The 25,328-nt window shown below is 33.9% G+C and overlaps 1 protein-coding gene across 6 annotated transcripts in view; it reads left to right on the top strand.

The window, feature by feature from the left end:
* LOC108973309 (sestrin homolog) overlaps positions 1–25,328 on the top strand; it is a 61,005-nt gene that overhangs the window by 13,581 nt on the left and 22,096 nt on the right. For 3 of the 6 annotated variants that reach the window (XM_018940503.1, XM_018940504.1, XM_018940508.1), the window contains exon 3: positions 446–1,975. The exons of 1 other annotated variant lie outside the window; for it this stretch is intronic. In XM_018940503.1, the coding sequence (XP_018796048.1) occupies positions 1,832–1,975 (144 nt within the window). In that variant the 5' untranslated portion in view covers positions 446–1,831. Of the gene's footprint in view, positions 1–445; positions 1,976–23,086; positions 23,410–23,954; positions 24,056–25,328 lie in introns of those variants that run through there. 2 more of the 6 variants (XM_018940507.1, XM_018940506.1) reach the window with 2 other exon arrangements.

Below are 25,328 nucleotides of genomic sequence, written 5' to 3'. Positions count from 1 at the left end.
GGTTCACAAGCACGCCTGAAATCTCGATTATCACTTTATCATGCGAGAGTATAAAATGTTCGGTGACACCCGAACTTAGCCCTTCCTTACTTGTTTTTTTTTTAATTTGTCTGGTTTAATAATAAATTTTTTCAATAGCGTTTTAAAAATCCGAGACCGAAACCGAGCTGACAGGATCAAATATATATGTATGTATGAATTTACATTATTGTACCTATGTCTTATATTTACAATTTATATAAGAGATAATGGTATGGGAAAGATATATGTGTATGATACAAAGCCAAAAATTGGCAAAATGATTTCAAGTTTGAAATATATATTTTGCTTTGATAAGACATTATTATTATATGTAATCAAGCTCTTTTAACCATTAAAAATAGTATTTATAATAGTAATAGTATAATTAATAGAACATTTTAACATAATTCCCCTTTCATTGCAGAATATATCGCGTGAATAACCGTTAAAAATCAACACCTGATCAAATATATTATATTCCATATTTTTTGTACAATTTGACGATTTGCCGCCGCAAACGCCGCGCTTGTATCCATCACGTTGTTGCATATACAAATGAGTAGCAAAAACAAAAACATAACCATTACAGTTAAGACACTACCACACTACAAAGAACAACTACAGCAATTACAACAACGCATCGAAGAGTTGAGCTTCATCAACATACGACGTGCGATCTTCACCTTCAAGCGTCTCAATCACAACCCGGACAGCAACCGCCGCGGTGGGATTATAATAGACAAAAGACGGAAAAACTTAACAAGTTCCACAAACGCAACAGCAGCAGCGATAGCAACATTGTATGACAGTAAACGGTGCCAACAACACTAACTAAACCAGAAACACCAGCAAAACAGCTGAGTTGAAAGAGTAAACATTTCGTGCAGAGTTAAACAAAGCAACCGGCAGTAGCTGGATTGCAGTTGACAGCTGCAGCAGAGCAAAGCAAAGAGAAATCGGTGCTACGGTGCAACGGTGCAGCGGAGCAAGGTGTTTCAACACAAACCAGTTTGAAAAGCAGCGACGCATGGTTTCGATTGTTACCGAATTCTCAACTAACTTAGACGAGGAGGAGGGGAAGATCAAAAGAAAGACGGTGAAAGAGTGCCAATGAAAAGAATTCATACAAGGCGAAGGTGTGGAAATTAGTATAAATAAAACAAAAAAATATTGTGCGAAAAAGAGCGTATCATTAAACAGCTAGCACGAGAGGTACATACATTGTAGCGAAACACCGTTTATATTAGTTTACCGTAGCGAGCCCAATCGTGTGAGGTAAAAAAGCTGTTGTAACGGTTGATTGCAATCGAAAAGCATTCGTAACTACCATAAAAGTGGACGAATAGCTGTGATTGAGCAGAGCAGTTCGTAAATTGCAACGAAGTTAAAAATAGAAGTCCATTAATAACTCGTCAATGAAAACAATAACTAAATAATTTATACAAAAGCATAAAAGTCGCGCCCTATTTGACTCTAATAGCGAAGCTACGGCCCCAGATTGCACCAGTATTGCATGTCTACAGAAACGACAGCTGAACTAAGTAAGGTTACCGAATAACCTAAAGTTGAACAAACGGAGAAATCTAATTGTGTGTGAACACAGAAATAATAAACAAACAAAAAGAGTTCTCCAAATCCACTCTTTCGTGACAACACGGTACGGCAGCGTGCGTACCGTTCCCTCAGCAGCGAGAAGGCTCGTTAGATCTGGCCTTCGTTACGGCGTGCAGCTGTTCAGATCATCAGTTTAAGAGTTGCTCCACCTGAACCTGATTCGCCGCCAGTTGTAGCAAGTTGCTGTGTATGTTGAATGTGTACATTGACGGCTGATTCCAATACAATCGCACGTGTCGACATTATAGCCTTTGTTTTGAAAACTGAACGATTTCGGTTTCCCCTTCTCATTTTCTCAATGTTTGAGTTCTGTGCAGATATGGGACAAATTGGCCAAGATGTAAGTAAACTCATGTATTCTATTTAGAATCAATATTTTTATACTCTCGCAACAAAGTTGCTAAAGAGAGTATTGTAGTTTTGTTCACATAACGGTTGTTTGTAAGTCCTAAAACTAAAGAAAGTTAGATACAGGGTTATATATACTAAAGTGATCAGGGTGGTGAGTAGAGTTGAAATCCGGATGTCTGTCTGTCCGTCCGTCCGTGCCAGCTGTAACTTGAGTAAAAATTGAGATATCATGATGAAACTTGATACACGTATTTCTTGGCTCCATAAGAAGGTTAAGTTCGAAGATGGGCAAAATCGGCCCACTGCCATGCCCACAAAATGGCGGAAACCGAAAACCTATAAAGTGTCATAACTAAGCCATAAATAAAGATATTAAAATGAAATTTCTCACAAAGGATCGCATTAGAAACTCATATTTGGACGTACTTTTTTTGGAAAAGTGGACGTGGCCCCGCCCCCTACTAACTTTTTTATACTTATCTCGAAAACTACTATAGCTATGTCAACCAAACTGTATATAGTCGTTTCCTTTAGGCATTTCCATGTACAGTTCAAAAATGGAAGAAATCAGATAAAAACCACGCCCACCTCCCATACAAAGGTTATGTTGAAAATCACTAAAAGTGCGTTAACCAACTAACAAAAAACGTCAGAAACACTAAATTTTACGGAAGAAATATCAGAACGAAGCTGCATCTAGGCTTTTTTTAAAAATAGAAAATGGGCGTAGCGTCGCCCACTTATGAACCAAAAACCATAACTCAGGAAGTACTTGACCGATTTCAAATTCGGTATATAGTATTTTCTTAACACCCTGAGGACATGTACCAAATATGGATGAAATCGGTTCACAASCACGCCTGAAATCTCGATTATCACTTTATCATGCGAGAGTATAAAATGTTCGGTGACACCCGAACTTAGCCCTTCCTTACTTGTTAATGATTTATTTGTTGGCTTAGATATAGCTTAGCATTAGTTAATTTTATGTGTAAAGAAAAGCTATTGGTAATCGGTTGGTTTGCTTCTAAATTATTTTGTGAGTAATATTGAATTGATCGGCATCTATTCTTGAAAGTGCCGACTTCAATGGTCTCACAATAGTTCTTAGTTATATAACAAGTAATTCAGCAAATCTCTAATTTTCCTTTTAAAGGTTTAAAAGTACTATAACTATTGTCTGTTGTTCATTAAAAAACTAATTTTCATTGACCTATATGCAGTATATGCACTTTTATAGCGCGTATACTCATTAGGGTTATCATTTAATGCTTACATACTTAAGTATGTATATATACACTTCGTTTTTTTTTTTGCTCTCACAACATGGTGCTGCAGAGTATATTGTAATCTAATATTTTTGTTCCATACTTTTTTAAAGGAAAACACAGAAGCTTCAAATTTAATGGGGAATATTGATTATCATTCGAAAGAACATTCTTTGGCATTTATTTTTTGAAGATTATCCTTGCAAAAATTGGCCGCGTCTACATTTCCGGTTCAACCGTTGAGTCCATTTTTCGATGACTTGTTTGAGCATTTCGACCGGTAACTGACGAATGATACGTCTTGATGTTAAATAAATGTTTGGCTCCAAGGCCCGAATAGACTTTATATATAATATCGAAGTGTTCTCCCAACAAATACATTCACTGGTGCAAATACAGTCACTGGTTTGGGAACTGACGCCGCCTTGCTGAAGCCAAATTTCGCGAGATCACGAGCTTTAATTTCAGGCATCAAATAGTCGGTTATTTTGGCCCGATAATGGTCGCCATTGTCGGTTACGTTCTCACGGGGATTATTTTTGAAGAAATATGATAACCGATACTCGGTTACACCCGCACTTAGTCCTTCCTTGCTTGGCTTGGATTTTCAATATTACTTATAAAGTCATAAATATGCTTAAAATAAACAGCGTAAAAAAGCAAAGTATATTATTGAATATACTATACAGCTTTCATATACTACATGTAAAGATCTTCGTTACTCTAGCAGATTTTATGGCGAATATATCGGTCAGTGTGTGAGCTATCTCAATGAAATTTCGTGGAAACATGTCCAGGCTTTCCTCTCAATATACCCTGAATAGTAATTTGCGACTTTCCACCTCACATTCAATTGTTTCTGAAGGTCGTATGTCTGATATTTTCATGATTTAATGATTTAATAATTAAGTGTACAAGATTTCTTCAAAATTAAGTAGTCTAATGCTAAATATAAATGAAATTGGTTTAGAACGTGGATCAATCCTCATAACCCTAACATAATGATTTCCGATCCTTTAGTTGATGCTTAATACCTGAAAATATGCTTCTGGCTTTGATCTTTGAAAATTTGAAAATTGGGAGAGTATAAAATATTCGGTTTTACCCGAACACAGCTCTGCCTTGCTTGTTTTTGCAAATACAAATATAAGTATATATATTTATAAATGCACTTAGTCTATCTTATCAGCAATTTTTTCTCTGTTTTGTGATTTAAGCTATTCTATAGATTTAAAGGCACGTAGCGCTAATGAGCAGTTCGCATTTGTATTTTATTAAAAATGTTTACGCACAAAAGACTGGACTTGCATCGATTTACTGATCAATAATTTTCTTTGTATTTCACTTTATTGTATACTTTTACTTGCTTATGTGTTTCTATTTCATCTCTCAACAATTAGACGAGCAAAGTATGAATCGAGATCTCTCGGTAGGGTTCCTTATCTTATCTCGACTTATATTTGCTGTCCAGAGTCCGAGTTTAATGGCTCCAATAATTGTAATCAATTAAGTTTTTCTTTTGTTTCGTTTATACTTAGTGTTTTGTTGATATCTGGTTGATTTTACGTGCAAATCATGAAATCGCATACATCGCAAGTCGGAAATACATATTTTGCCCTTTACAAATAAATGTTCAAAAAGTTACCTTGATTTGTTCGACTTGGCTGAGGTTCGCTTTAGAAATATTTTTAGATATGGGACAATGACCAGACATAATTTCCAGCCTCCAAAGATTACAAATGGGTACACTGGCTACGAGGACGACGAAGTCATATGTAGAAGATCACCCCAGTGGGGAAAGTATTCTAATTTCCATTCAGTTGGGAGTGGCCAGAAACTATTATTTTTTCTTAAACAGGTCTTAGCTCAAGTTTCCTTTGGTTAGCCAAAGAACATTTGAAGGCGAGCTAAAGTAAGAAGGCGAACCATCCCTCCACAGGTTTGTGCGCAGGGTTTGATAGTCGCCATGTGAAAAGCGTCCCCAATGAAAAGGATAACTCGGCTATAATCGCGTAAGCAGTGTTTACGCCAGTTAAGAATAAGAAAATACTGACTACGAATTGATGATAAATATAAGGTGTATTATGCATATGAAAATAATTAATAAAATAATTAAAAAGCTTTGACTTATTTTCTTTTTGGAATAGAAATTCCAATATATATTTACCATCCTTATGTCGCGGGTCTTTATTGGTGACAGGGTGGCTGTGACTTATTAAAATGATGAAAACTCTCAAAAAAATGTACGTTCAAAGGTTTGCCAAATTAATCATTTTGGTTTTCTTTAGGTGGCAGACACATTCAATTTGACTTAAACCAAATTTTTTTTTGCTTATGAAATTTATTACTATTTTATAGGATTGTTTCGCGCACTGCTGCCACAGCGTGAAGGTAGTACTCATCTAGCTCATTTTGAATGGTTAACGAGTTCGTAAAACCAAAAATGCATTAACATTTTTCCACTTTAATGTAAATAATGTGGCGAGAAAACACTTTTACGGCCCGCCTGGCGCCAGTCGCGAGTTTAGGCGCAGGCCCCAGCAACCAATTTCCGCCTCCACTATTGCCGCCGCCATATTCTGATTAGAAACGAAAGACCGAGTCCGAATACTGAAAACGGAAAACATGACCTACGTCAAGCGTATTTTTAGTGACGCGCCGTTAATTACCGGCAGCTAACCACAATTGTTATTTGCATGGCTGAAATATGTGCCGTTGTTGCTATGATTGTACTTATGCATACCATAAATATTTTTTATTGCTGCAGTAACATGCATTTTTTCAAAGATTCCTTGCATTAAGACCGTCGTGCATTGAAGTACATATACATAAGTATGAATGCATTCTAGAAGTGGGCAGCGCGAATCCACGTCGCAAAAACATGCATATCACACATACGACCTTGGTGCACCAGACGGATCATTATGAACAAGTAAATAAATTTGTATACCTATTGTACATATATCCACGTTTGAGTTCTACTGATACTGAGACTTTATTCTATCTAAATTTGTTATGACAAATGGAGCACGATTTGGAAATTGCTTTATCAAGAGCACGAAATGTAATTACATAAGAGCTTATGGGTGCGAAATACTCGAAATAATTCTACAAACGACAAGCTTTGGAATATTACTTATATAAACCTTTGTAAGGTTAAGGAACAACGCTGAATACACAGTGTCAATGCATTCACTTATTAAACACAAAATATTAATCATAATGTAAATAATATAGCCTGATTTGATACTTTTCGACGTCTTTCCATTTAACTTTTTGTGAAATTTTTATGCAAGATCGTAAAAAACCTTTTCATTCCTTAAAATGTTTTTTGAAAGAGAAAACAATTCGGTCCATTTCATGCAACATCATACATAGTCTGTGTTCACATATCAAGGCTCTTGTTGTTCGAATTAGTAGTTCGTTGGATAGGAGTTGACAATGAAACATCAAGGGACCAAGGAAACGAGCATTCTAACATTATTTACTCAACCTCAAATCCATTACTTTAATTAAATGTTACTTTTTACGGAAAAATGCAGAAAGTATTTTCGTTATTCAGCAAATATAAATTTTACTACAAAGCAAAAACCAACCTTTGTTGCGACGCAAATCAATGAAAAAATGCATTGTTGCGATATTCTGTAGACACCATGAATTTCGAAAATAACGGAATGGTAGTATGTTTTCTTCTTTTATAAAAAGTCAGATTTGGACATTCTCGCTTTTAAATCTAGGCATGTTATGTGTGTGAATATCTATGAATGCAATTTAGTTGTTTTCATTGTTTATAGGTTTTACAATTTAATTTACGAGTCACTTTAGCCACAGAAGGTTTTTAGCGGTTGGTGGTTTATGTTACCATATGTTATTGGTATTGTTGTACATTTTATTGTATAATTGTATAATTGCAGTTGATGTTGCTGTTGTTATTGCAATTCGATCAAGAAAATACGACTTGCCTAAGGTCAGGCACGCCTTTTTTTAAATCCGAATTGTTTTTGTTGTTCACAAAAACCGAGCATCTGAACAATGTGGCAGTCTGCAATGACAACGAGATAATAAAACAAGTAAGGAAGGGCTAAGTTCGGGTGTCACCGAACATTTTATACTCTCGCATCAAATACCGTATATGTGTAAAGTTTTATTCCGCTATTATCATTGGTTCCTAATGTATCTATTATACAGAGAAGGCATCAGATGGAATTCAAAATAGCGTTATATTGGAGAAGGCGTGGTTGTGAACCGATTTCACCCATATTTCTTACATGTCATCAGGGTGTTAAGAAACTATTATGTACCGCATTTCATTGAAATCGGTCAAGTAGTTCCTGAGTTTTTGGTCCATAAGTGGGCGACGCCACGCCCATTTTCAATTTTTAAAGAAAGCCTGGGTGCAGCTTCTTTCTGATTTGTCTTCCGTAAAATTTATTGTTTCTGACGTTTTTTGTTAGTCGGTTAACGCAGTTTTAGTGATTTTCAACATAACCTTTGTATGGGAGGTGGGCGTGGTTATTATCCGATTTCTTCCGTTTTAGACCTGTATATGGAAATGCCTGAAGGAAACGGCTGTGTAGAGTTTGGTTTACATAGCTATAGTAGTTTTCGAGATATGTACCAAAAACTTAGTAGGGGGCGGAGCCACGCCCACTTTTCCAAACAAAATTACTTCCAAATATGCCACTCCCTAATGTCATCCTTTGTGCCAAATTTCACTTTAATATCTTTATTTATGGCTTAGTTATGACACTTTATAAGTTTTCGGTTTTCGCCATTTTGTGGGCGTAGCAGCGGGACGATTTTGCCCATCTTCGAACGTAACTTTCTTATGGAACCAGGAAATACGTATACCATGTTTCATCATCATATCTAAATTTTTACTCAAGTTACAGCTTGCACGGGCGGACGTACAGACGGACGGACGGACAGACAGACATCCGGATTTCAACTCTACTCGTCACAATGATCACTTTGGTATATATAACCCTATATCTGACTCTTTTAGTTTTAGGACTTCCAAGCAACCGTTATGTGAACAAAACTATAATACTTTCTTTAGCAACTTTGTTGCGAGAGTATAACTATACTTCAGTCATCAAAATTGACACGGTTGTTCAGATTTTAGAACAATATTCTTCAAAAAATGAATTTATTGCTGTGGCGTATCCAATATTGATATTTTATAATTTAAGTATTTACTATTTCCTTTCACATGCTTTTAAAAATTATGGCTCACAAAATACTATCTATAAATGTGTGGGAGATTGGTCAATTAATTTATGAAATCGCGGTATTAATTTGATGCCGACAAATGCAGACTGTTGTGAATTATAAATATATGTATTTGTATAAATATTGGCATAATGCAAGCAAAGGCCAAATAGTCTCTTACCATCATTAAGTAAAAAATGCTCAATTTTTATGTCATGATCTTCACTGTTTGTCAAACTGTTTCGACAAAACTTAGAATGTAGCGAATCGGACAAATATTTGGAATAAATAAAATTTACTGGCGCAATCAAATAAATGTTAGCGTCATTGTTGTTGTTGGGAGGTCAAACAAATCCTCAATTACGGTTCAAAGACTGACTAACTTCAACGATTTGCCGTGTTCCCGCGCTTACACTTATTATTATCTATTTAGGCATACATATATATATGTATATGTTTGTGTACAAATATGCAACCCGAGCTCAGCGCATACACAAGCATACATACTTCTAAAATATCAAATATGGTTTGTGTTGTGTTAGGATTGCCAGCAGTCAAATAGCATTAGATAATGTCATATTCTATTATAGCTATTTGTGTGCTTTATCTCGAGGTGAGCGCGACGATTTAATAATCTCACGACAGACAACAAATAATGGCTCTTATCAGTTAACTACCTACTTACTTACCCTAAATTGACAACTTTTTGCTTTTTGGTTGAGTTGTTTCGTGTTGTTTCGCGTTGTTTCTTTTGTTATTTTGTTATTATGCTGTTTGCGATTATTTTACTCTATATAATAAAAGCAAGCAGGGAAAAACATTCACACTTCGTATGATGTGTATAGATTTTGTAAATATGTGTGAACTAAATTAATTAAATAAACATTATCATAATGATAAGTTATTTCTACACCGAGTGTTGAATTATTTGTGTGCGGGTAGTTAAAGAACAAATGTTCAGTTATTAAAACTGATATATGTATGTATGTACATACATATGTACGTTAATACTTAGGCACAATGCTTACAATGTATTATTTTCGTGAATATGTAGTTTTTTTGGAGACGTAGGCCTATTCTTAACTCCAATTATCATTAAATTCGGCTCACCTCAATTTTTGCAATTGATATAAAATAAGTAATAATAAAATAGTTTTCTGAAACAGATTACTTTTCATTCCCTACCACTAAAGTTTCCTGCAGGGCATAAGTCCGTGCACATGTACGTACCTTCATAATAATATAGTATATTTTATAATATACATATAAGCCATTTATTTTATTTTTTATAATCAACCACAAATCATGCTCATTCTATTTTCGTTATTTTTAGGAGATTTGCTTTAAGTAAGTCTATTTTATTTTGGTGCGCGTCAACACCCGTTTTCAGCGCTAAACAGCCGTAGTGATGCGCTGTTGTATTTCCAACGCCAGTAGGAATAAAATTTGAATTTTTTTGATATTTACGAACTTTGCGAAAACAAATCAAATATACACTTATTTTCTATATACTATATATACATATGTATATTTGTATAAGCAGACATACGAGAATGTGTTGTATTTGCAGCAAAGCAGCCAAAATCCCACTCTTTTTATACCTTGAATAGGGTATATTGAGTTTGTCATGAAGTTTGTAACACCCGAAGGAAACATCGAAGATCCCATAAAGAATACATAAGAATGATCAGCGTGAAGAGCTCAATAGATTTAGCCAAGCCCGTCTATCGGTCTGTAATATACGCGAACTAGTCCCTCTGTATTGGAGATGTCGATCTGAAAAATTTCACACGTATTTTTATCCACAAGTAGCTGCTCATTTCTCAGAACCGCTGATATCGGTTCTATAATGCAATGGATATGGCTGCCACACAAATTGAACGATCAAATCAAGTTCTTTTAAGAAATATTTTGTAATTGTGAAGGGTATTATAATTTTGGTAACATTTCTAAAGTTTTTTCTAGTTCTTTGCTGTCTGTTATCATGAGCTGATAAGCCAAACCATATTTTTAGAATACAAATTTAAAATTTTTTATTATCGAATATTTAGTACACCAGTGTAATTTGGCTTCTAACTTGATAGTCTATGTGTCGAGTCTCGTTTTGCCTCACATTAAAATCGAAAAGTGAGTCAATGAAGTTTACTTGGTTATACATATGGGCGCTTACATTCATAGTACCTTATGTATATAAGTATGCACTAGCTGTAAGCCGTGGCGTATGAGTAATGAAGTGGTGGAACGGTTTTTGGGTTAGCCTGAACATGATTCCAATTTTCAAAATGTTAGAAATTTATCTTTAGAAGTATTCAATATATTTAATTCTTATATCATTGCCATTGAATGCCAACAACAATCAACATTTATGCCCAATTTTATTGTAATTTGTTGCGAACGACTCAATAGTAAATATCAGCTTACACAGTATGACCGCTAATTTAAGAATAATAATGCTAATTAAGAATATTTTGATACAGTAAATTGCAACTCATAATTAACTGGTACTTTTATCCTCCAGCAACAAGTTGCACAGAGTATAATAGTTTTGTTTGTAACGCTTAAAACTCACTGAGTTATAGGTTCATGTATTATATATTACATATTATATATCGAAATGATCAGGATGAAGATACGAGTTGAATTCCGGATTTCTATCTGTTCGTCTATATACGATTCAAAAATTAAGATACATATGTATGTACAGTCAGCGTCAAAAGAAAGTATACAGAGTGTTAATGTGTGACATAATCAATAATTAGTATTTTGTTTGTTTTCCATTTACTTTAATTACGGCATGTAAACGACGCGGCATTGAGTTGACCAGATTCAAAGAATAGCGGATTATAGAAAAACCGTTATGTCGTCGCTGGTTAAATGAAAAGTAATACAAATCAGTCATTCTTTATGTTCGTTAAGAAAAATAAGAATTGTAAGAGCAATTGGTAAACAAACATCTATTTATATAGGCGAACTTGTGTTGAAACTCGATAAAGAAAKAAAAAATTTAAGAGAAATCGGTTCTACTATTAATAGAAGTCATAATACTGTAAAAAAAATAATTGACAAGCAAAAAATTTATGGAAAATTGGAAAATCGTCCCAAATCTGGTAGACCAAAGCGATTAAGTGGTGCTGATGTTAAGTCTGTTGTACGAAGTGTAAAGATAAATCCTTCTGAAAGTGCGGTAAAATTATCGAAAAATATTTTGGAAACGTCAGGGATAGCTGTTAGTGCCAGTACAATTCGCCGCGCGTTACATGCGCCATGGAAGAGTACCGCGGAAAAAGCCTTTAACTACAAAAGCCATCGAGAAAAAGCTTTTTAATTTTGCTAAAAAGTATGAGTGGAAGGACATTCCCTTTTTGGAATAACGTTCTTTTTAGCGATGAGAGCAAATTTGAGGTTTTTGGAAAGAAAAAAGCAACAAAAATTTGGAGAACAAAAAATCAAGCATTTGCCGAACAAAACATAATATCCACAGTGAAGCATGGGGGAGGCTCGGTAATGGTGTGGGGGTGTATGGCAGCGAGCGGGATTGGCAATTTAATATTTATAGAAAGCACTATGGATAAGATGAATTACTTGAACATCCTGAAGAGTAATTTACATTTGAATCCGTGTTGGATATTCCAACAGGACAATGATCCTGAACACACGACGAAGATTGTGAAGGAATGGATGCTTTATCACGTGCCTAAGCAATTGGATCACCCCCCACAGTCACCGGATCTTAACCCCATCGAGCATCTTTGGGAATACCTAGACAGACAAATAAGAAAACGAACAATTAGCAGTAAGGAGATGCTCAAATCCGTTCTAACAGAGGAATGGCTAAAAATCACACCGGAAGTAATCGCAAATCTGATCAACTCAATGCCGCGTCGTTTACAAGCCGTAATTAAAGTAAATGGGAAACAAACCAAATACTAATTATTGATTATGTCACACATTAACACTCTGTACACTTTCTTTTGACGCCAAAAAAATGAAGAATTTTAAGTTTTTTGTTTATAACTTTTGTTGTTGTAAGAATTTTGTTTTTGTTTTCCCATAATTTAGAAAAGAATTAAATACCATTTTTTAAAAATATAACATGTCCCATTGTTCCATTTAACAAATATATGAAATTCAATTATTGATGTAATAAAAAAACTTGTACACTTTCTTTTGACGCTGACTGTATATAAATTAAACTTCGTACTCCTTGGCCCAATAAGAACGTTAGCATTGCAGATGAGCGGTAATGGTTCGATGTAACAAGATTATTAGGAATTAAATAAATTTGGTGCAGGTAATCGTATTAGGAAGGTGCATCCGTAGTTTAAAAACTTATAAAAAGTGGGCATGGAGTAGACCCCTCATCAGTTTAATATACATAAGGTATTTTAGAAACGATTATAGTTAGTTATATGTTATGTTATGTTGAAAACTGCTAAAAATGCTGAGCATTAAACACAACGTTGGGGCTCCGGAGTAAAAATTTAGCCTCCTTACTGCCTATCTAAAACTGTTTACCGAATATATATTTTCCGACTTCACGTTTGGCTTTGTAGCGTTTATCTGAACCTATAACAGAAGTTAGTACGAAATACGATTGCAACCCATTGGCGGTCTTGGCGAATAAGAAATGTTGAATCTGTCTTCTGTTCTTTGATATAAGATTTAGTTTTATCGCCTTTAATTAGAAATTGCGGTTACACCCAAACTAAGCGCCTCCTTACATGTTTTTATCCACGTTGATGCAATATGTATATATGTATATGTATGTACTTGCCTAGTAAATGAAACACAAATTAATTGATAGAAATATCCCAGAGAGAATTAGGGAAGCTAAGAGTATTTATCACCACACTTGATAGTCAATTGGATTATTATAATACACCTACCTATATATTGTGATTTCATTGTTTTAATAGTGCTTTAGTATTGGCCGATGCTGTATACATATATGCTATACAAATATTATTTTTTATACCTTAAGTGTGCTGAAACTGACTGAAAAATAACCGAAAAAGTTTACCCAAAGATTGCGTGCCATTTTCCTTCACTGATTTTAATTTCATACCAAAAGTAAAAATAGAATGATATTGCAAATGGTCGCTTTTCTTTTGAAGAGATTTACAGTGACGTTAATGAGTTTGTTATTCAAAAAGATGCCGCCTCCTTTATATCGCTTCACAAAAAAACGAAATCGGCCATTGAACTTTTTAAAACATTGCATCTTTTTACATATTTTGAAAAAGATCTTTTAGCGATTGACTGGGAAGAACAGAATTTACTATAGACATAAGGTTAGCTTAAGTTAAAAAAGTTCAAAACTAGGATGGTTGAACAATGACATTGTCACGTCTGCTTCTATCACGCGGTTAGGTGCATAATATAGTTTAAATTTTAATTTCATTAATTAATCGTGGGAAATACCTTCTGAGTTCATTTTTGATCAGGGGTATTGGTAGCACAAACTTGGGGCGTGTTCACCGTTTAGTTAATAAACTTGTTTCTAAAGAAATTAGGCGGAAATTTTCATATTAGTTAATCATTTAAACTATTTGCAACAGTTGTTATTGGAGGCAGCTTAGTAAAAGTGACCATGTATCCTATTTTGCTATACTTATATAGTATTTATTTTGCAAGCAGCTGCTATGCGCCATATGTTTGAATACCAATAGGTGCCGTTTGGACAGCGTCCCATTGTACAGGTTTATGGTACACCTTGGGAATGTATGCTTCTAGGCTTCATTTGGGGTGTATATGTACATATGAATGTATGTATTATACATACATATTTATACAGCACTCCACCTGTTCTGTTTGCACACCGGTTTTGTGTTTTTCCCTCCTCATTGGCTACTTATCTGTAGCCTGATGTAGGACCGTGGCCCACCTAATTTTTATTGTATTTTATATTGAAATTAATTGTACAATATAGACTGAAAGCCTATCATGCTGAAAAGTTGTTTAACTTGGTCAACACAATCACAAAAAACGTGCAGACGATAACGCAAACAATCACATTGATAGCGAAACCGGTGTTTGCTAAACAAAAAACTCACGTATAGGCTCTTATTAGAGGAAACCGTTCATTCATTAAAATAAAACCTACCCAATAAACGTAATACCATGTTTCAACCAAAAATTTTAAACGATTGAATTACTTTCTAGACTGACCCCACTGACGTTGGAGATTTTTATAACAGCTGTGTTTGTAAATTATGTATGTGTAATTTATTTCTCTCTTTACTTTTTTTATTGCTGGTTTAGATTTATTTTTGTAGTGTCAAAATCAGTTGTGATATTGTGGTAAACTTTCCCACTGACAAACAGAGCGCTAAATCAAAGTGACGAGATTAACATTTTTATATTGCGAAATCTTACTAAATTAAGTAGATTAATGAGATAAATAACTCAACAGCCTAAATTCCATGATAAAGCGTCAGTAAGAACAGGGTTTAAGTCTTGGAAGTGAAATAGAATAGCTCAGTTGCTGGATTATTGAATTCATTTGATGTCTTTCGCGACATTTCGAGATTAAATTGGTAGTTGCTGTATTTAAAAATTTTCAAAATTTCAGGTCAATATACATACATACATGATTTTCTCTGTGTTTTGGGGGTGAACATGTAATTCAAATATAAAAATTAAAATGTGTGAACCGTCATCTTGATGAGACCCTCTAATTAGCTGCAGTTAATGGAAGAATATTCTCCGTAGACACGAACACGAAAGAATGGAAAATTAATGAAAGATATATCTAATTAATTTTTTAACTTAGCCTTGCTCAATTTAATTCGATACAATTTCAAGGCGGCACATCACCACTTGTTAATTATAGAAAGACGGTCGGTTTGACATATGTACATACCTTGTACCGCTTCTTAATGATGTGACCACCTATTTCCCTATACTACGTGGTTTTCTTTGATACTGCTTTGGTATATTTCTTTGATAACTGTATTTTAGGAATATAGGGTAACTCTACGCTCTGTAGGAGCCTAGTTTATCAGATAAGTTTATAAGACTTATTAGAGTACGTCATCTAATACTGGAATTAGCCCATTTTATACCCAATGTAGGATTAACCGGCTATTGATATACATCAATAGATTCGCTTATATCTATGTGTGTAGCTTAATAAATATATGTACATACATATGTATATTTTAATAATAAATAACTGGTATAAATAAACATGCGACACAGTCCATCATTTGTCCAACCGCTCCAATGTTGTATTCATTTAGTTATCATATAATTGCTTTATTCGTTTACTGAACTTGAACCAATTGAAAGTTTAAATTAATATACCCATAGCAGGGATTGAAGCAACATTTTACAGCTACATATATACATATGTAACTGATTGTTATAAAAAATGTATTTGTAAATAGTCTGAGGAAACCGTGAATAGATTATTTTTCAAGCTATGAGTAACAGAAACTTTTGTCGAGCCTCCTCTGTCAGTTTTAGTTTAATCGCTTTACCTGCAATATGTCATATTTCACAACTATTTTTAACGACTTGCAAGGGCAAAAGTTGTAAGTTTTAGCAAGATCATACTCCATGAACTAAATATGTTAAACGTTGATTCGTTTCATTTGTAGAAGTATGTGTTAAAATTAACTAAGCACTTTAATGTATATTTACATAAGTATGTAGATATGAGTGCTAGTTGAAAAAATATTCCATGTTATTCATTGTCTACTGATAACCAATCCATCGTGTGACAACAAGCCTTTGAGAGTAATGCTGCTGACACACATTAAAAACTCATAAATAAGCTAATAATTAATGACACCGAGTTAGGCGATATAGTACTTTATGTATATGTAGGTTTGCAATTCTAATTTTGACCTTTGATTTAATTTGATCTGGTCTACGGAAAGGGGGCTTAGGTGTCAAAAAATCTTAGTTGATTCGGATGGAAGATGAGATGCTTTTTCACGTGCTAGAATCCAAAAAGTCATAAACTAGTTTTCGCACGTTAGCTCCCTTTTCGTAGACCAGGTCACATATGTGTACAAATATAAATAATGAAAATAAATCAGATGGACTTACCTGAGCATAAAAACAGAAATCTTAACTGAAAAATAAAAATGCATAATATCATAATTTAATGAATATAATCCGTGAGGTTATTGACCATTGCTTAAAAAAAATTTTAACAGCTCAGAAAATACTTCAGTTTTTCAATTTAAAAACGTATATATTCCAATGTTAGTCTTATTTTCAAATAAAAACGTTTCATACTGAAAACTTGATCTAATATAATGATTTAAGTATAAATATTTTCTTAGTGAATTTGTTTTGTTTACAACTCGTTAGCTGCAAAGTTTGCAAGAAGTGAAAGAAGCAGACGGCAAGGTAAATACATATGAAAACGGTAGCTATCAAATGGAGTGTCATTCATGCGAAAATATGGTATATACATATGTACATATGGACATGTTTGTATGCATTACATATTTATTTATTTGTGAGTAAATAGGTAAGCCAATAATACCATAAGGACTATGCACTATTATTTTCTATTTTTAGTATTATATATGCATGTATAACTTTTATTTCCAACAATTGCCCCTTACATGTGCTAACAACAACAAACAGTGTTATTCTCAAATTGCTGTGTTAGTTTATAATGTCTAGACGATTTGTCATTACAGATTTGTAATTGTTATTTACTTTTATTTCTAATGACCATGCAAACTTGAGGCATTAGAAATCTTAGTCCAATGCGAAAAACAAAAACAGAAGTATAAACATAAGTATAATATATATGTTCATTGGCATAGTATGGGCATGACAGTATGGGCATGATAAGCGGTTATTTGTAGTTTTTCTATGAAATATTTTATAATAGGCCATCTGGGTAAAAGCTCTGAAAATAATCATTAATATATCTTCGAGACATATAATTTGATATTAAGCTATTAAGCGGAAAATATAGAGGTGAGTCGATAAATAATATTAACAGTAACTATCAGTTTATTGAAAAATTTATTTGCCCTTTTTTTTCTATTATAGGCAGTATAGTCCGCTGGTTTTACTTTAAGCACTTAATTATACGTTCATTTGTAAGTATATGTAATAATTGACGTCATGCCTTTTATATATTAATTTTGTTTTAATTAATTTCTTTGTGAGTGCACTCATTCGTACATATGTATATGGTGAGTGTCAATACTTAGCACCTGCCGTAGAGCGACTGTGAGCCGCAGCCGCCAGTTGCTCCGTTCGTAGGTTATTCTGCCACTGCTTGTTCTTCTCATTTTTATATACGAAGAGGCCCACTAAAATACATATATACTTATTGTACATATACATATGTATGTATATTGTCAATCAATTCCTATATTACAAAGTATTTACATCACACGCGCCGCAAATTTCTCCCCCGCAAAGCGCTCGCTCCCTCCCAATGGTGGGCAGTGGCACTGCTAGCTGTGCATCAATTGCACAATTAAGAAAAAAGGGGAGCGCCCCTCTTTATTTAGCAAAAAAAAACTATATAAGTAAATATGTATAGTAGAATATATACTGTGTATTCTAAACAATATGCATTTATTTGTTAATCCAATCAAGCTTGAAGGGTGAAGGCTGCCTTGCTACTTGCATATTTGCATATGTATATCATAATAATACGGATAACAGTTACGTTCATATGTACATTTATTTTGTATGACTTTTGATGATTTCACTTAGAAGGCCTCTCAAGTCGTAAGCCTTGAAAACATGCAATAATCCAGCGCCGCAATTAGAAGTGCATTTTGTTTACATATTATATATGGATACAAACACCTATCCACATATGTATGCTTTTGTAGATTTCGTTTCGAAATAAACATTTGTAAATATTTATCTTAAGTGGTATTTCTACGAAAGTGTTTTCTGCGAAGTGTGTTTTGAGGTTATTCACCCAGCAAATGGGCACCCCCCGTTAATATAGATTAATAAATATTTATGAGTCAGTGGTCGATATTCTATAAACAATAATGTAGGTATTGTATATCTTTATTTGAAGTAGCTGGGTGCATACAGTATAAAACAGTCTTATATAGGGTACAAAAGTAGACCGACAGCAAACGACGCCATATTTTTCTCTTCAGTAAGGTTTGCCATTTCATCATGGAAAGCCATTTCATCAATCCAACGAGTCGAAATTATTAAAATGTATTACCGAAATTCGGAGTCAGTGGCCTCGACTTTACGATTTACGTTTTCAATTAGAATGTTACAAAAGTTTTTTTAAATAAAATAAAAACGGTTTGGGATATCAATGAAATTCTTTATTCGTGTGAAAGTACGTTCGTACGTACTCCGTGAGTTACCATTGCATCTCGAATAAATTACGGCGGCGTCATTGGCCCATACTTCTTCCGTGATGATCAAGTCCGGCACGTTACTTTGAATGGGAATTGCTACCGCTTAGTGATAACCAAATATTTTTGGCCCGAATTGGATGATATGGACTTGGACAAGATGTGGTTTCAAAAGGGTGGCGCCACAAGCCACACAACGAATGTCACAATTGATTTATTGAAAACCAATTTTGACGAACGTGTTATCTCACGAAATGGCCCAGCCTCTGTCGTGAGTTTTGACGCCGTTAGATTATTTCCTGTGGGGCTACGTCAAGTCGATGACCTATGTTAACAAGCCAGAGGCGATTGATGAACTTCGAACGAATATCAAACTTGAATTTGTAACAGTTTCGTGCTCGTGGTGCATGCAAAAGAAATCGAGCTTGATACGTAATGGCATCGAATGTAATTTCGCAAGAATAAAGAATTTCAAGAAGCGCTCTTATTCAAACTCCTTTTACTATTAAAATTTTGAACACACTGTTTCGAATTCTGTTTCAGTATCCGCCACAAGCATATCGGCAACGATAATGTAATCCACTAGTCTTATACAAAACTGGTGTGAATTGTGACATACATTTTTCAAATAAGCACACGAAAATGTCTTAGAGGTTGTGGCATATTCCGAAACTATGTCTTTTCCGCTTAAGTTGTGACGAACATAGGTGGGTTTTCCAAACTAAGGCTTTGAAAGCCCTCTTTACATTCGTCAGTTTAGAAAATCCATGTGTCACGTGCTCTCCAAACTAGCTGTTTGCTGAATTACAAAAATTTAGATTAAAATATAATATGATTTAAGGTTTTCAGCAACTCTGACTCTCAAACCTCTTGGACCATGATACCAATCAAAAATGCGCTCTTCTCTGTTTTACGAAATGAATTTTCAGTCTACAGGTTAGATGTGAAATCTGCCGAATTTTCTGTGTCATAACTTTCCCTTCTGTTTGTATTAGTCAGAATCAGATCAAAACTAGTTCTCCATTGTTTCCATTAAGATTTTAGTATTAGAACATGTTTTTACCTCAGCGCGAGTACTCTTTAACAAAAAACATGTGTAATAAAGAAATTAAAATTAATTTATTGCTCCTGCCAGTTTTATTTACAACAATCCGCCACATTACCAGCTAATGGTAAACAGTAGTTGGACACATGTATGTATGTATACGCTTGTTTTTTATGCAAAACACATTGTAGTCAATTATATGTGCATATGTATGTACGAGCCTTGTGGATAGTTGGCAAAGAGTGTTTCGAAAACAATAAAACACAAGTGCTGCAATAGTAATGATTGGAAGCATGACAGGTTCAAGCTTGCTTCATTCTTACGATTTCCGGCTTTTGTCTGAAGGTTTATATGTATGTATGTCTACTTAGATATGTACATATATGAATATATATTATATGTATATATGAATATACATATATGTATATGTATATATATATATAATATACAATACACATATATCTAGAAAGATGTTTTCATAATTAATATACTGAGATTTATGTAATAATATTTATACTTATACCTACTTGCTAACACTTTGATCACAGGATTATAACTGATATTTGTGTATGTATATATATATTATATTATGATTATAAATGTTTTATTTAAAAACATTCATGGCGTGGTTTTGATTTCTGTTAGATTTATTATTAGCCTAATTTCAAAGACCATATTTGTTAAATGTTAAGATCATATTTTAGGAATGACCACTACGAACTATTAAATGGGTTTACAAATCCACCCACTACTTTTCCTAGGCAGATACCTACGTACTATGCATATACTCCCTTCACTATAACAGATTAGGTACGTGCTGAATACTATGTTCCCGGTTAGGATAGTTGTTTCAGATGTTTAAGTATATATTGTTTTTGTGAGGAAGAATAGTTCCCCGCAAAATGTAAAAACAGGTAAACAATTCATTCGAATAGTGATAATCTGTATACGGTATACATATGTATGTCTATTATACTGTAAAATGCACATAGATATGTATATTGTTAAAGTTTTCGAACACCGCAAATAGTCTTCCGATAACCAAGAATACTTCACTTTAGGTGTCAACTAAAACAATGACGATGTAGAGATTGAAATTTAAATGATCTTTTGAGAAAGAATTGACCTTCACTCTATTATGTACTGCTATTACTATTTTAATTTTAACAATAATTTTGATGTTTTCTTTCTTGTTTTTCGCTTTCTTATTTGTGTACCATAAATTGCACACTTACATATCTACAGTTCATACCCCACAGGAAAACGTTGACTAATTTTTAGCAAAAGTAACAACTAAACTTTCCTGACTAAAATCGAACTAGTTAGAAAAATCGCAGATTGATACCAAGATTTTGACAGTTTTCATATGAGAAGCCGACATTTTTTATGTGTGACAAAGGAGATTTCGGTCAGAAATACATATAGGAGGGTTTAAAATGGATACATACTTTCTTTGCAAATATTTGCATTTGAATTTTTTCTGTTTTTAACAGATTTGCTGCAGAAAATTTTGAAAATTTGGTATGAGACCGATTCTTTTCCGACAAGTTCATTTGTCTGGAAGTAAACTGGTATTCTTTCTAACCTATTTTGATATTTGCAGACAGGGTACGAATGGTTATGTAAATTAAAATGTTTATGTAGATTTGTAAGTAGTACATACATAAGTATTTCTATGTATGTGTATCTACTCAACTGGTGTTCGATAAGTTGACTTATTTACATTTATGTTTCTTTCGCGCTCAAAATTGTTTACCAAATGCTTTGTATTCCATTGACAGCCACCATTTTTGTTTTATTTAATTACTTGTGTGTAAGTTTTCACTTTTGGCGATTCTTAGGGCGTAGCCCACATTGTTCTCACTAAACAGATTTTTGATTTTTCGTAAATAAAGCCATGAGAATAACAGACACCGAAAACAACACACAAAAAGCTTGTTTTGTGTTGTTCACAACAACAAAGATGCAACAAAACGAAAACAAAATACGGTAAAAACTAAAAAAGGAAAACAACAAAACCGAAATTGTGCGGGTAGGTCAATTATTTATTCAGCTAAAAAGACCAATGAAAAACCAACAACAACCTATACACACATGTGTGTGTGAGTGTGCGCAACATATGTGAGAGTGTATGTACTGAGCTCGATATGGCTGGGTGTACACAAGGAAATGCCTGTTGCTCTTTATGGGGAAATTCTCCCCTGGTTGCCTGTTTTAGTTCAGTTTTTCTATTGTGAATTTCTCAAATAACAAATTTATATTTTTCTTTCATTTAAAAACTTTAGATTTAAAATTTATTTATAAAAAATAATATCTTCACTAAGAAAGAGTCGTAACATTATTGAGCATGTGTCAAAAGAGATGTAGGGTTGTACCACAAGTGTTGTTCGTTTGTTTTAGCATCTGGTAGAGTTTGTTCGATTTCCTGGAGAGTAACAAATGGCGAAGACGGCTTATATTATTAGTACAAATGATAAAATATGAATTTATTGTACTTGTAGACATTTCTTTTTAATCGAGAGCAAATGTAGCCAAGGAAGGAATTTCCAATGAAAACTAATACCGAACCAGGTATCAGCTAATAGCAGAAACAGTGGAGAACGCTACTCCTTCCTTCCTTTTCTTTCAAACGTGGCAAAAACGCAGAAATCAGCCATCTTTGTTTGTTTTCATTTGAACAATGTTGCCTATTAAAAATAGTTTATATATTTATAAATAATAGCATTCGACTCTGATTTTGAGTTATTTTAAGAAAATGTCAAACATATTGAACAAATTGAATTATAAAAGTTGATAATTACTACAGTATATAGATATTGGCAACCCTGCGTTGTGAGAGAGCAACCAGCTGACACGTTTCTACGGCGTAGCGTTTTTCACTGTGCACTTACATTGTGCGCCCATAAGATGGGTCGTATCAGCGTTTATCAGTACGTTTTCCACTGTTTCTGCTATAACTATTACGATTAGGAACATAAAGCAAAACACTGTGTCGTTCGTCTTTATTCGTAGTCCAGCGTCACAAATTAGAAGTTTGGCCACCAAAAGTATTCGTGTGTGAACAGAGTCGGATGCTACAAGTATATATATGTTGACTTTTTAGATACGCGCGCGCAAACAATAGCGGTCGATTGTAGCTGCACGATGCCACAGAAGAAAACACTAAATGCGCCGAAGCCCTTTATTCGAGCACGCTCGCATTTGCCTGGGCGATAACCTAGTATTTTTTCGGCACTCATTTGTTTTCGAAAAGTTTTCAGTTGGCTCATTCTTGGTACGCACATCGAAGCACTCGGGCTCGCATCGTACGTTCCGCTAGCGAAGGGTAGAAACGCGCGCGCACACAAAAAAATTAGTCGATCGATCAAACGACGATTATCAAACATAACGCGCTACCTAAAGCTGAAGTCATATACTCGTGTCAACAAAAGTTGTCTAAACTCCCGCGCGCTCACACTCCGACATCGCGCGTATGCCGCTTGACAACGCGTCAATTGCGGACACTCACGCATCGCTCATAAATTGCAGCTACTTTATTGTTATTCTTGTTTTACGTCGCATTTGTTGTTGCGCTTATGCGTAGGTATGTACAAATATTGTATATTTTTTGTGGTGTTGCCTACGATATTTTGTGATTATCGCGCATTTTTATTTTTGGTATTTGAAATGAAAATACCCGCCATAAAATAATAAAAAGTGTATGAAAAGTTATCAATACAAAATACAACCAAAGCGGAGTCGTGGAAAAGTGTGTACGATAAAAAGTGTTGCTAACAAAAAATTAACGCAAAGAGTGAATTACAATATTTAAATTATTATGAATTCTAAAAAGGTATAAGGAAGCGCAAAATGTTGAAATTTTTCATGTTTTGGCACTAGAATAAAAGGCTAATTAAAAGTGATTTAGTACTCGTATAACAGCAGAGCCACAGATTTAAAATGATCTCAACGTGAACATACCCAAACCAGCAGTTTATTTTGGCTAATATCATCAGTGCTCCGTTTTATATTGCATTTTTTGGAATGATTATTGCAGTTTATGTTATCAACCTCATTTCCTAACCAAAATTTTAAACAACATTAGGGTTTCTAAACTTTTTTCCATACAATTTTAACCCTGATTTATAGCGGTAGCGGAGTAGCAAATGATCAAGAAGTGAAATTGAAACCATTTATTTATCCCGTGTGTACAGAAATTGTTACAGCTTGCATTAATCGATATACTGTAGGTATGTATAAGAATATTTGTTTACAAAAAGATTGCCTGCTTTAACTAACAGTCGAGAGGAGAAGGCTTGTTTTGGCAAAAGTAAGAAATCGTAAAGTAAAAAAAAAATAATTTATAATTTTACATTTACATTTTTTATTTTTTAATTATAAATGTGCACTACTAAATTACGCTTCCTGCTCCTTAAATAATACATTTTTATTAGTCATATCTTTGAAAAATTTACGCTGCTTGTCAAAACAGTCAAGATTGTATGCATATGGCTAATATATGTATGTACATCTGTGAATGAAATCCACATGTTCATCTCCTTACAATTCTATTTTGAGATTTGAAGCCACAACGCGAATCTAGATAATAATTGTATAGATAAGAGCGCTGATAAAGATGCAAAACATAATATGTCAACAAACACATAAGCAGACAGCATAAGCCTAACATCAGTTTAATCATCGTAAATTTGACAGGTTTTATATTTCAATAACCAATGATTTACTGACGAAGTCAACATATTTTAGGAATTGACATGACATTTTGACAACATCACTTAAACATTGCTTTCTTGCGTTTTGTGGGAGCCGACTCTGGCTGGTGAATTCCAAATGTGCCTATATAGTTTGTGTTGTGTACAGTGTGTTAGTTTATTAAAATTGTGAAAAATATTGGCGATTCCATTTTAGATAGTTCGAGCGGAAAGTTTTGGTGGCCACTTATCAAATGTTATTTGAGCGAATGTTAAATATGTAGTAATTTCATTATGCAAGATATTTAAATAACATTGGAATATACGCAAATACAGTAATCACTATGTAGAAAATGAAGAAGCGTAAATATAAGTAATAACCTCTTACTGCAAATACAAAGCAAAATAAACGAAACTTAGTTAAAACCAGTTTCGTTTCTTGGGATGTCATATTCAACTCGTTATCAATCGTCAGCCGCTTGCAATACCGTTAACAATGGTCTCTACATTGCAAGCGTAGTAAGTAACTAATATGCATTTTACATGCGTATCTACACAATAGCGCGAAGAAAAGTAGAAATATGTAGCTAATATGACAAAGGAAACTTTGATCTTAAACTAAACATTTTGATTCAAATCTTATTCAGTCATTTTGTATTCAATCAAGCAAATGATTTTCAACTACAATTGCTCATTTGAATTAGTTATTTATACATGTATCATTCTCATGAAGTTTAAGAGTTCAATTATAATTGAAATTAAAAAAAAAAAATTATTTATTCATGTTTTGGCATTGAAAGGCAATTGGGCT

This window comes from Bactrocera latifrons, unplaced genomic scaffold (genome assembly GCF_001853355.1).
Source record: "Bactrocera latifrons isolate USDA-ARS-PBARC rearing strain unplaced genomic scaffold, ASM185335v1 scaffold_47, whole genome shotgun sequence".
Lineage (NCBI taxonomy): Eukaryota > Metazoa > Arthropoda > Insecta > Diptera > Tephritidae > Bactrocera > Bactrocera latifrons.
Note: the sequence above shows the minus strand (reverse complement) of the source record. Positions and strands in the feature narration are given on the sequence as shown.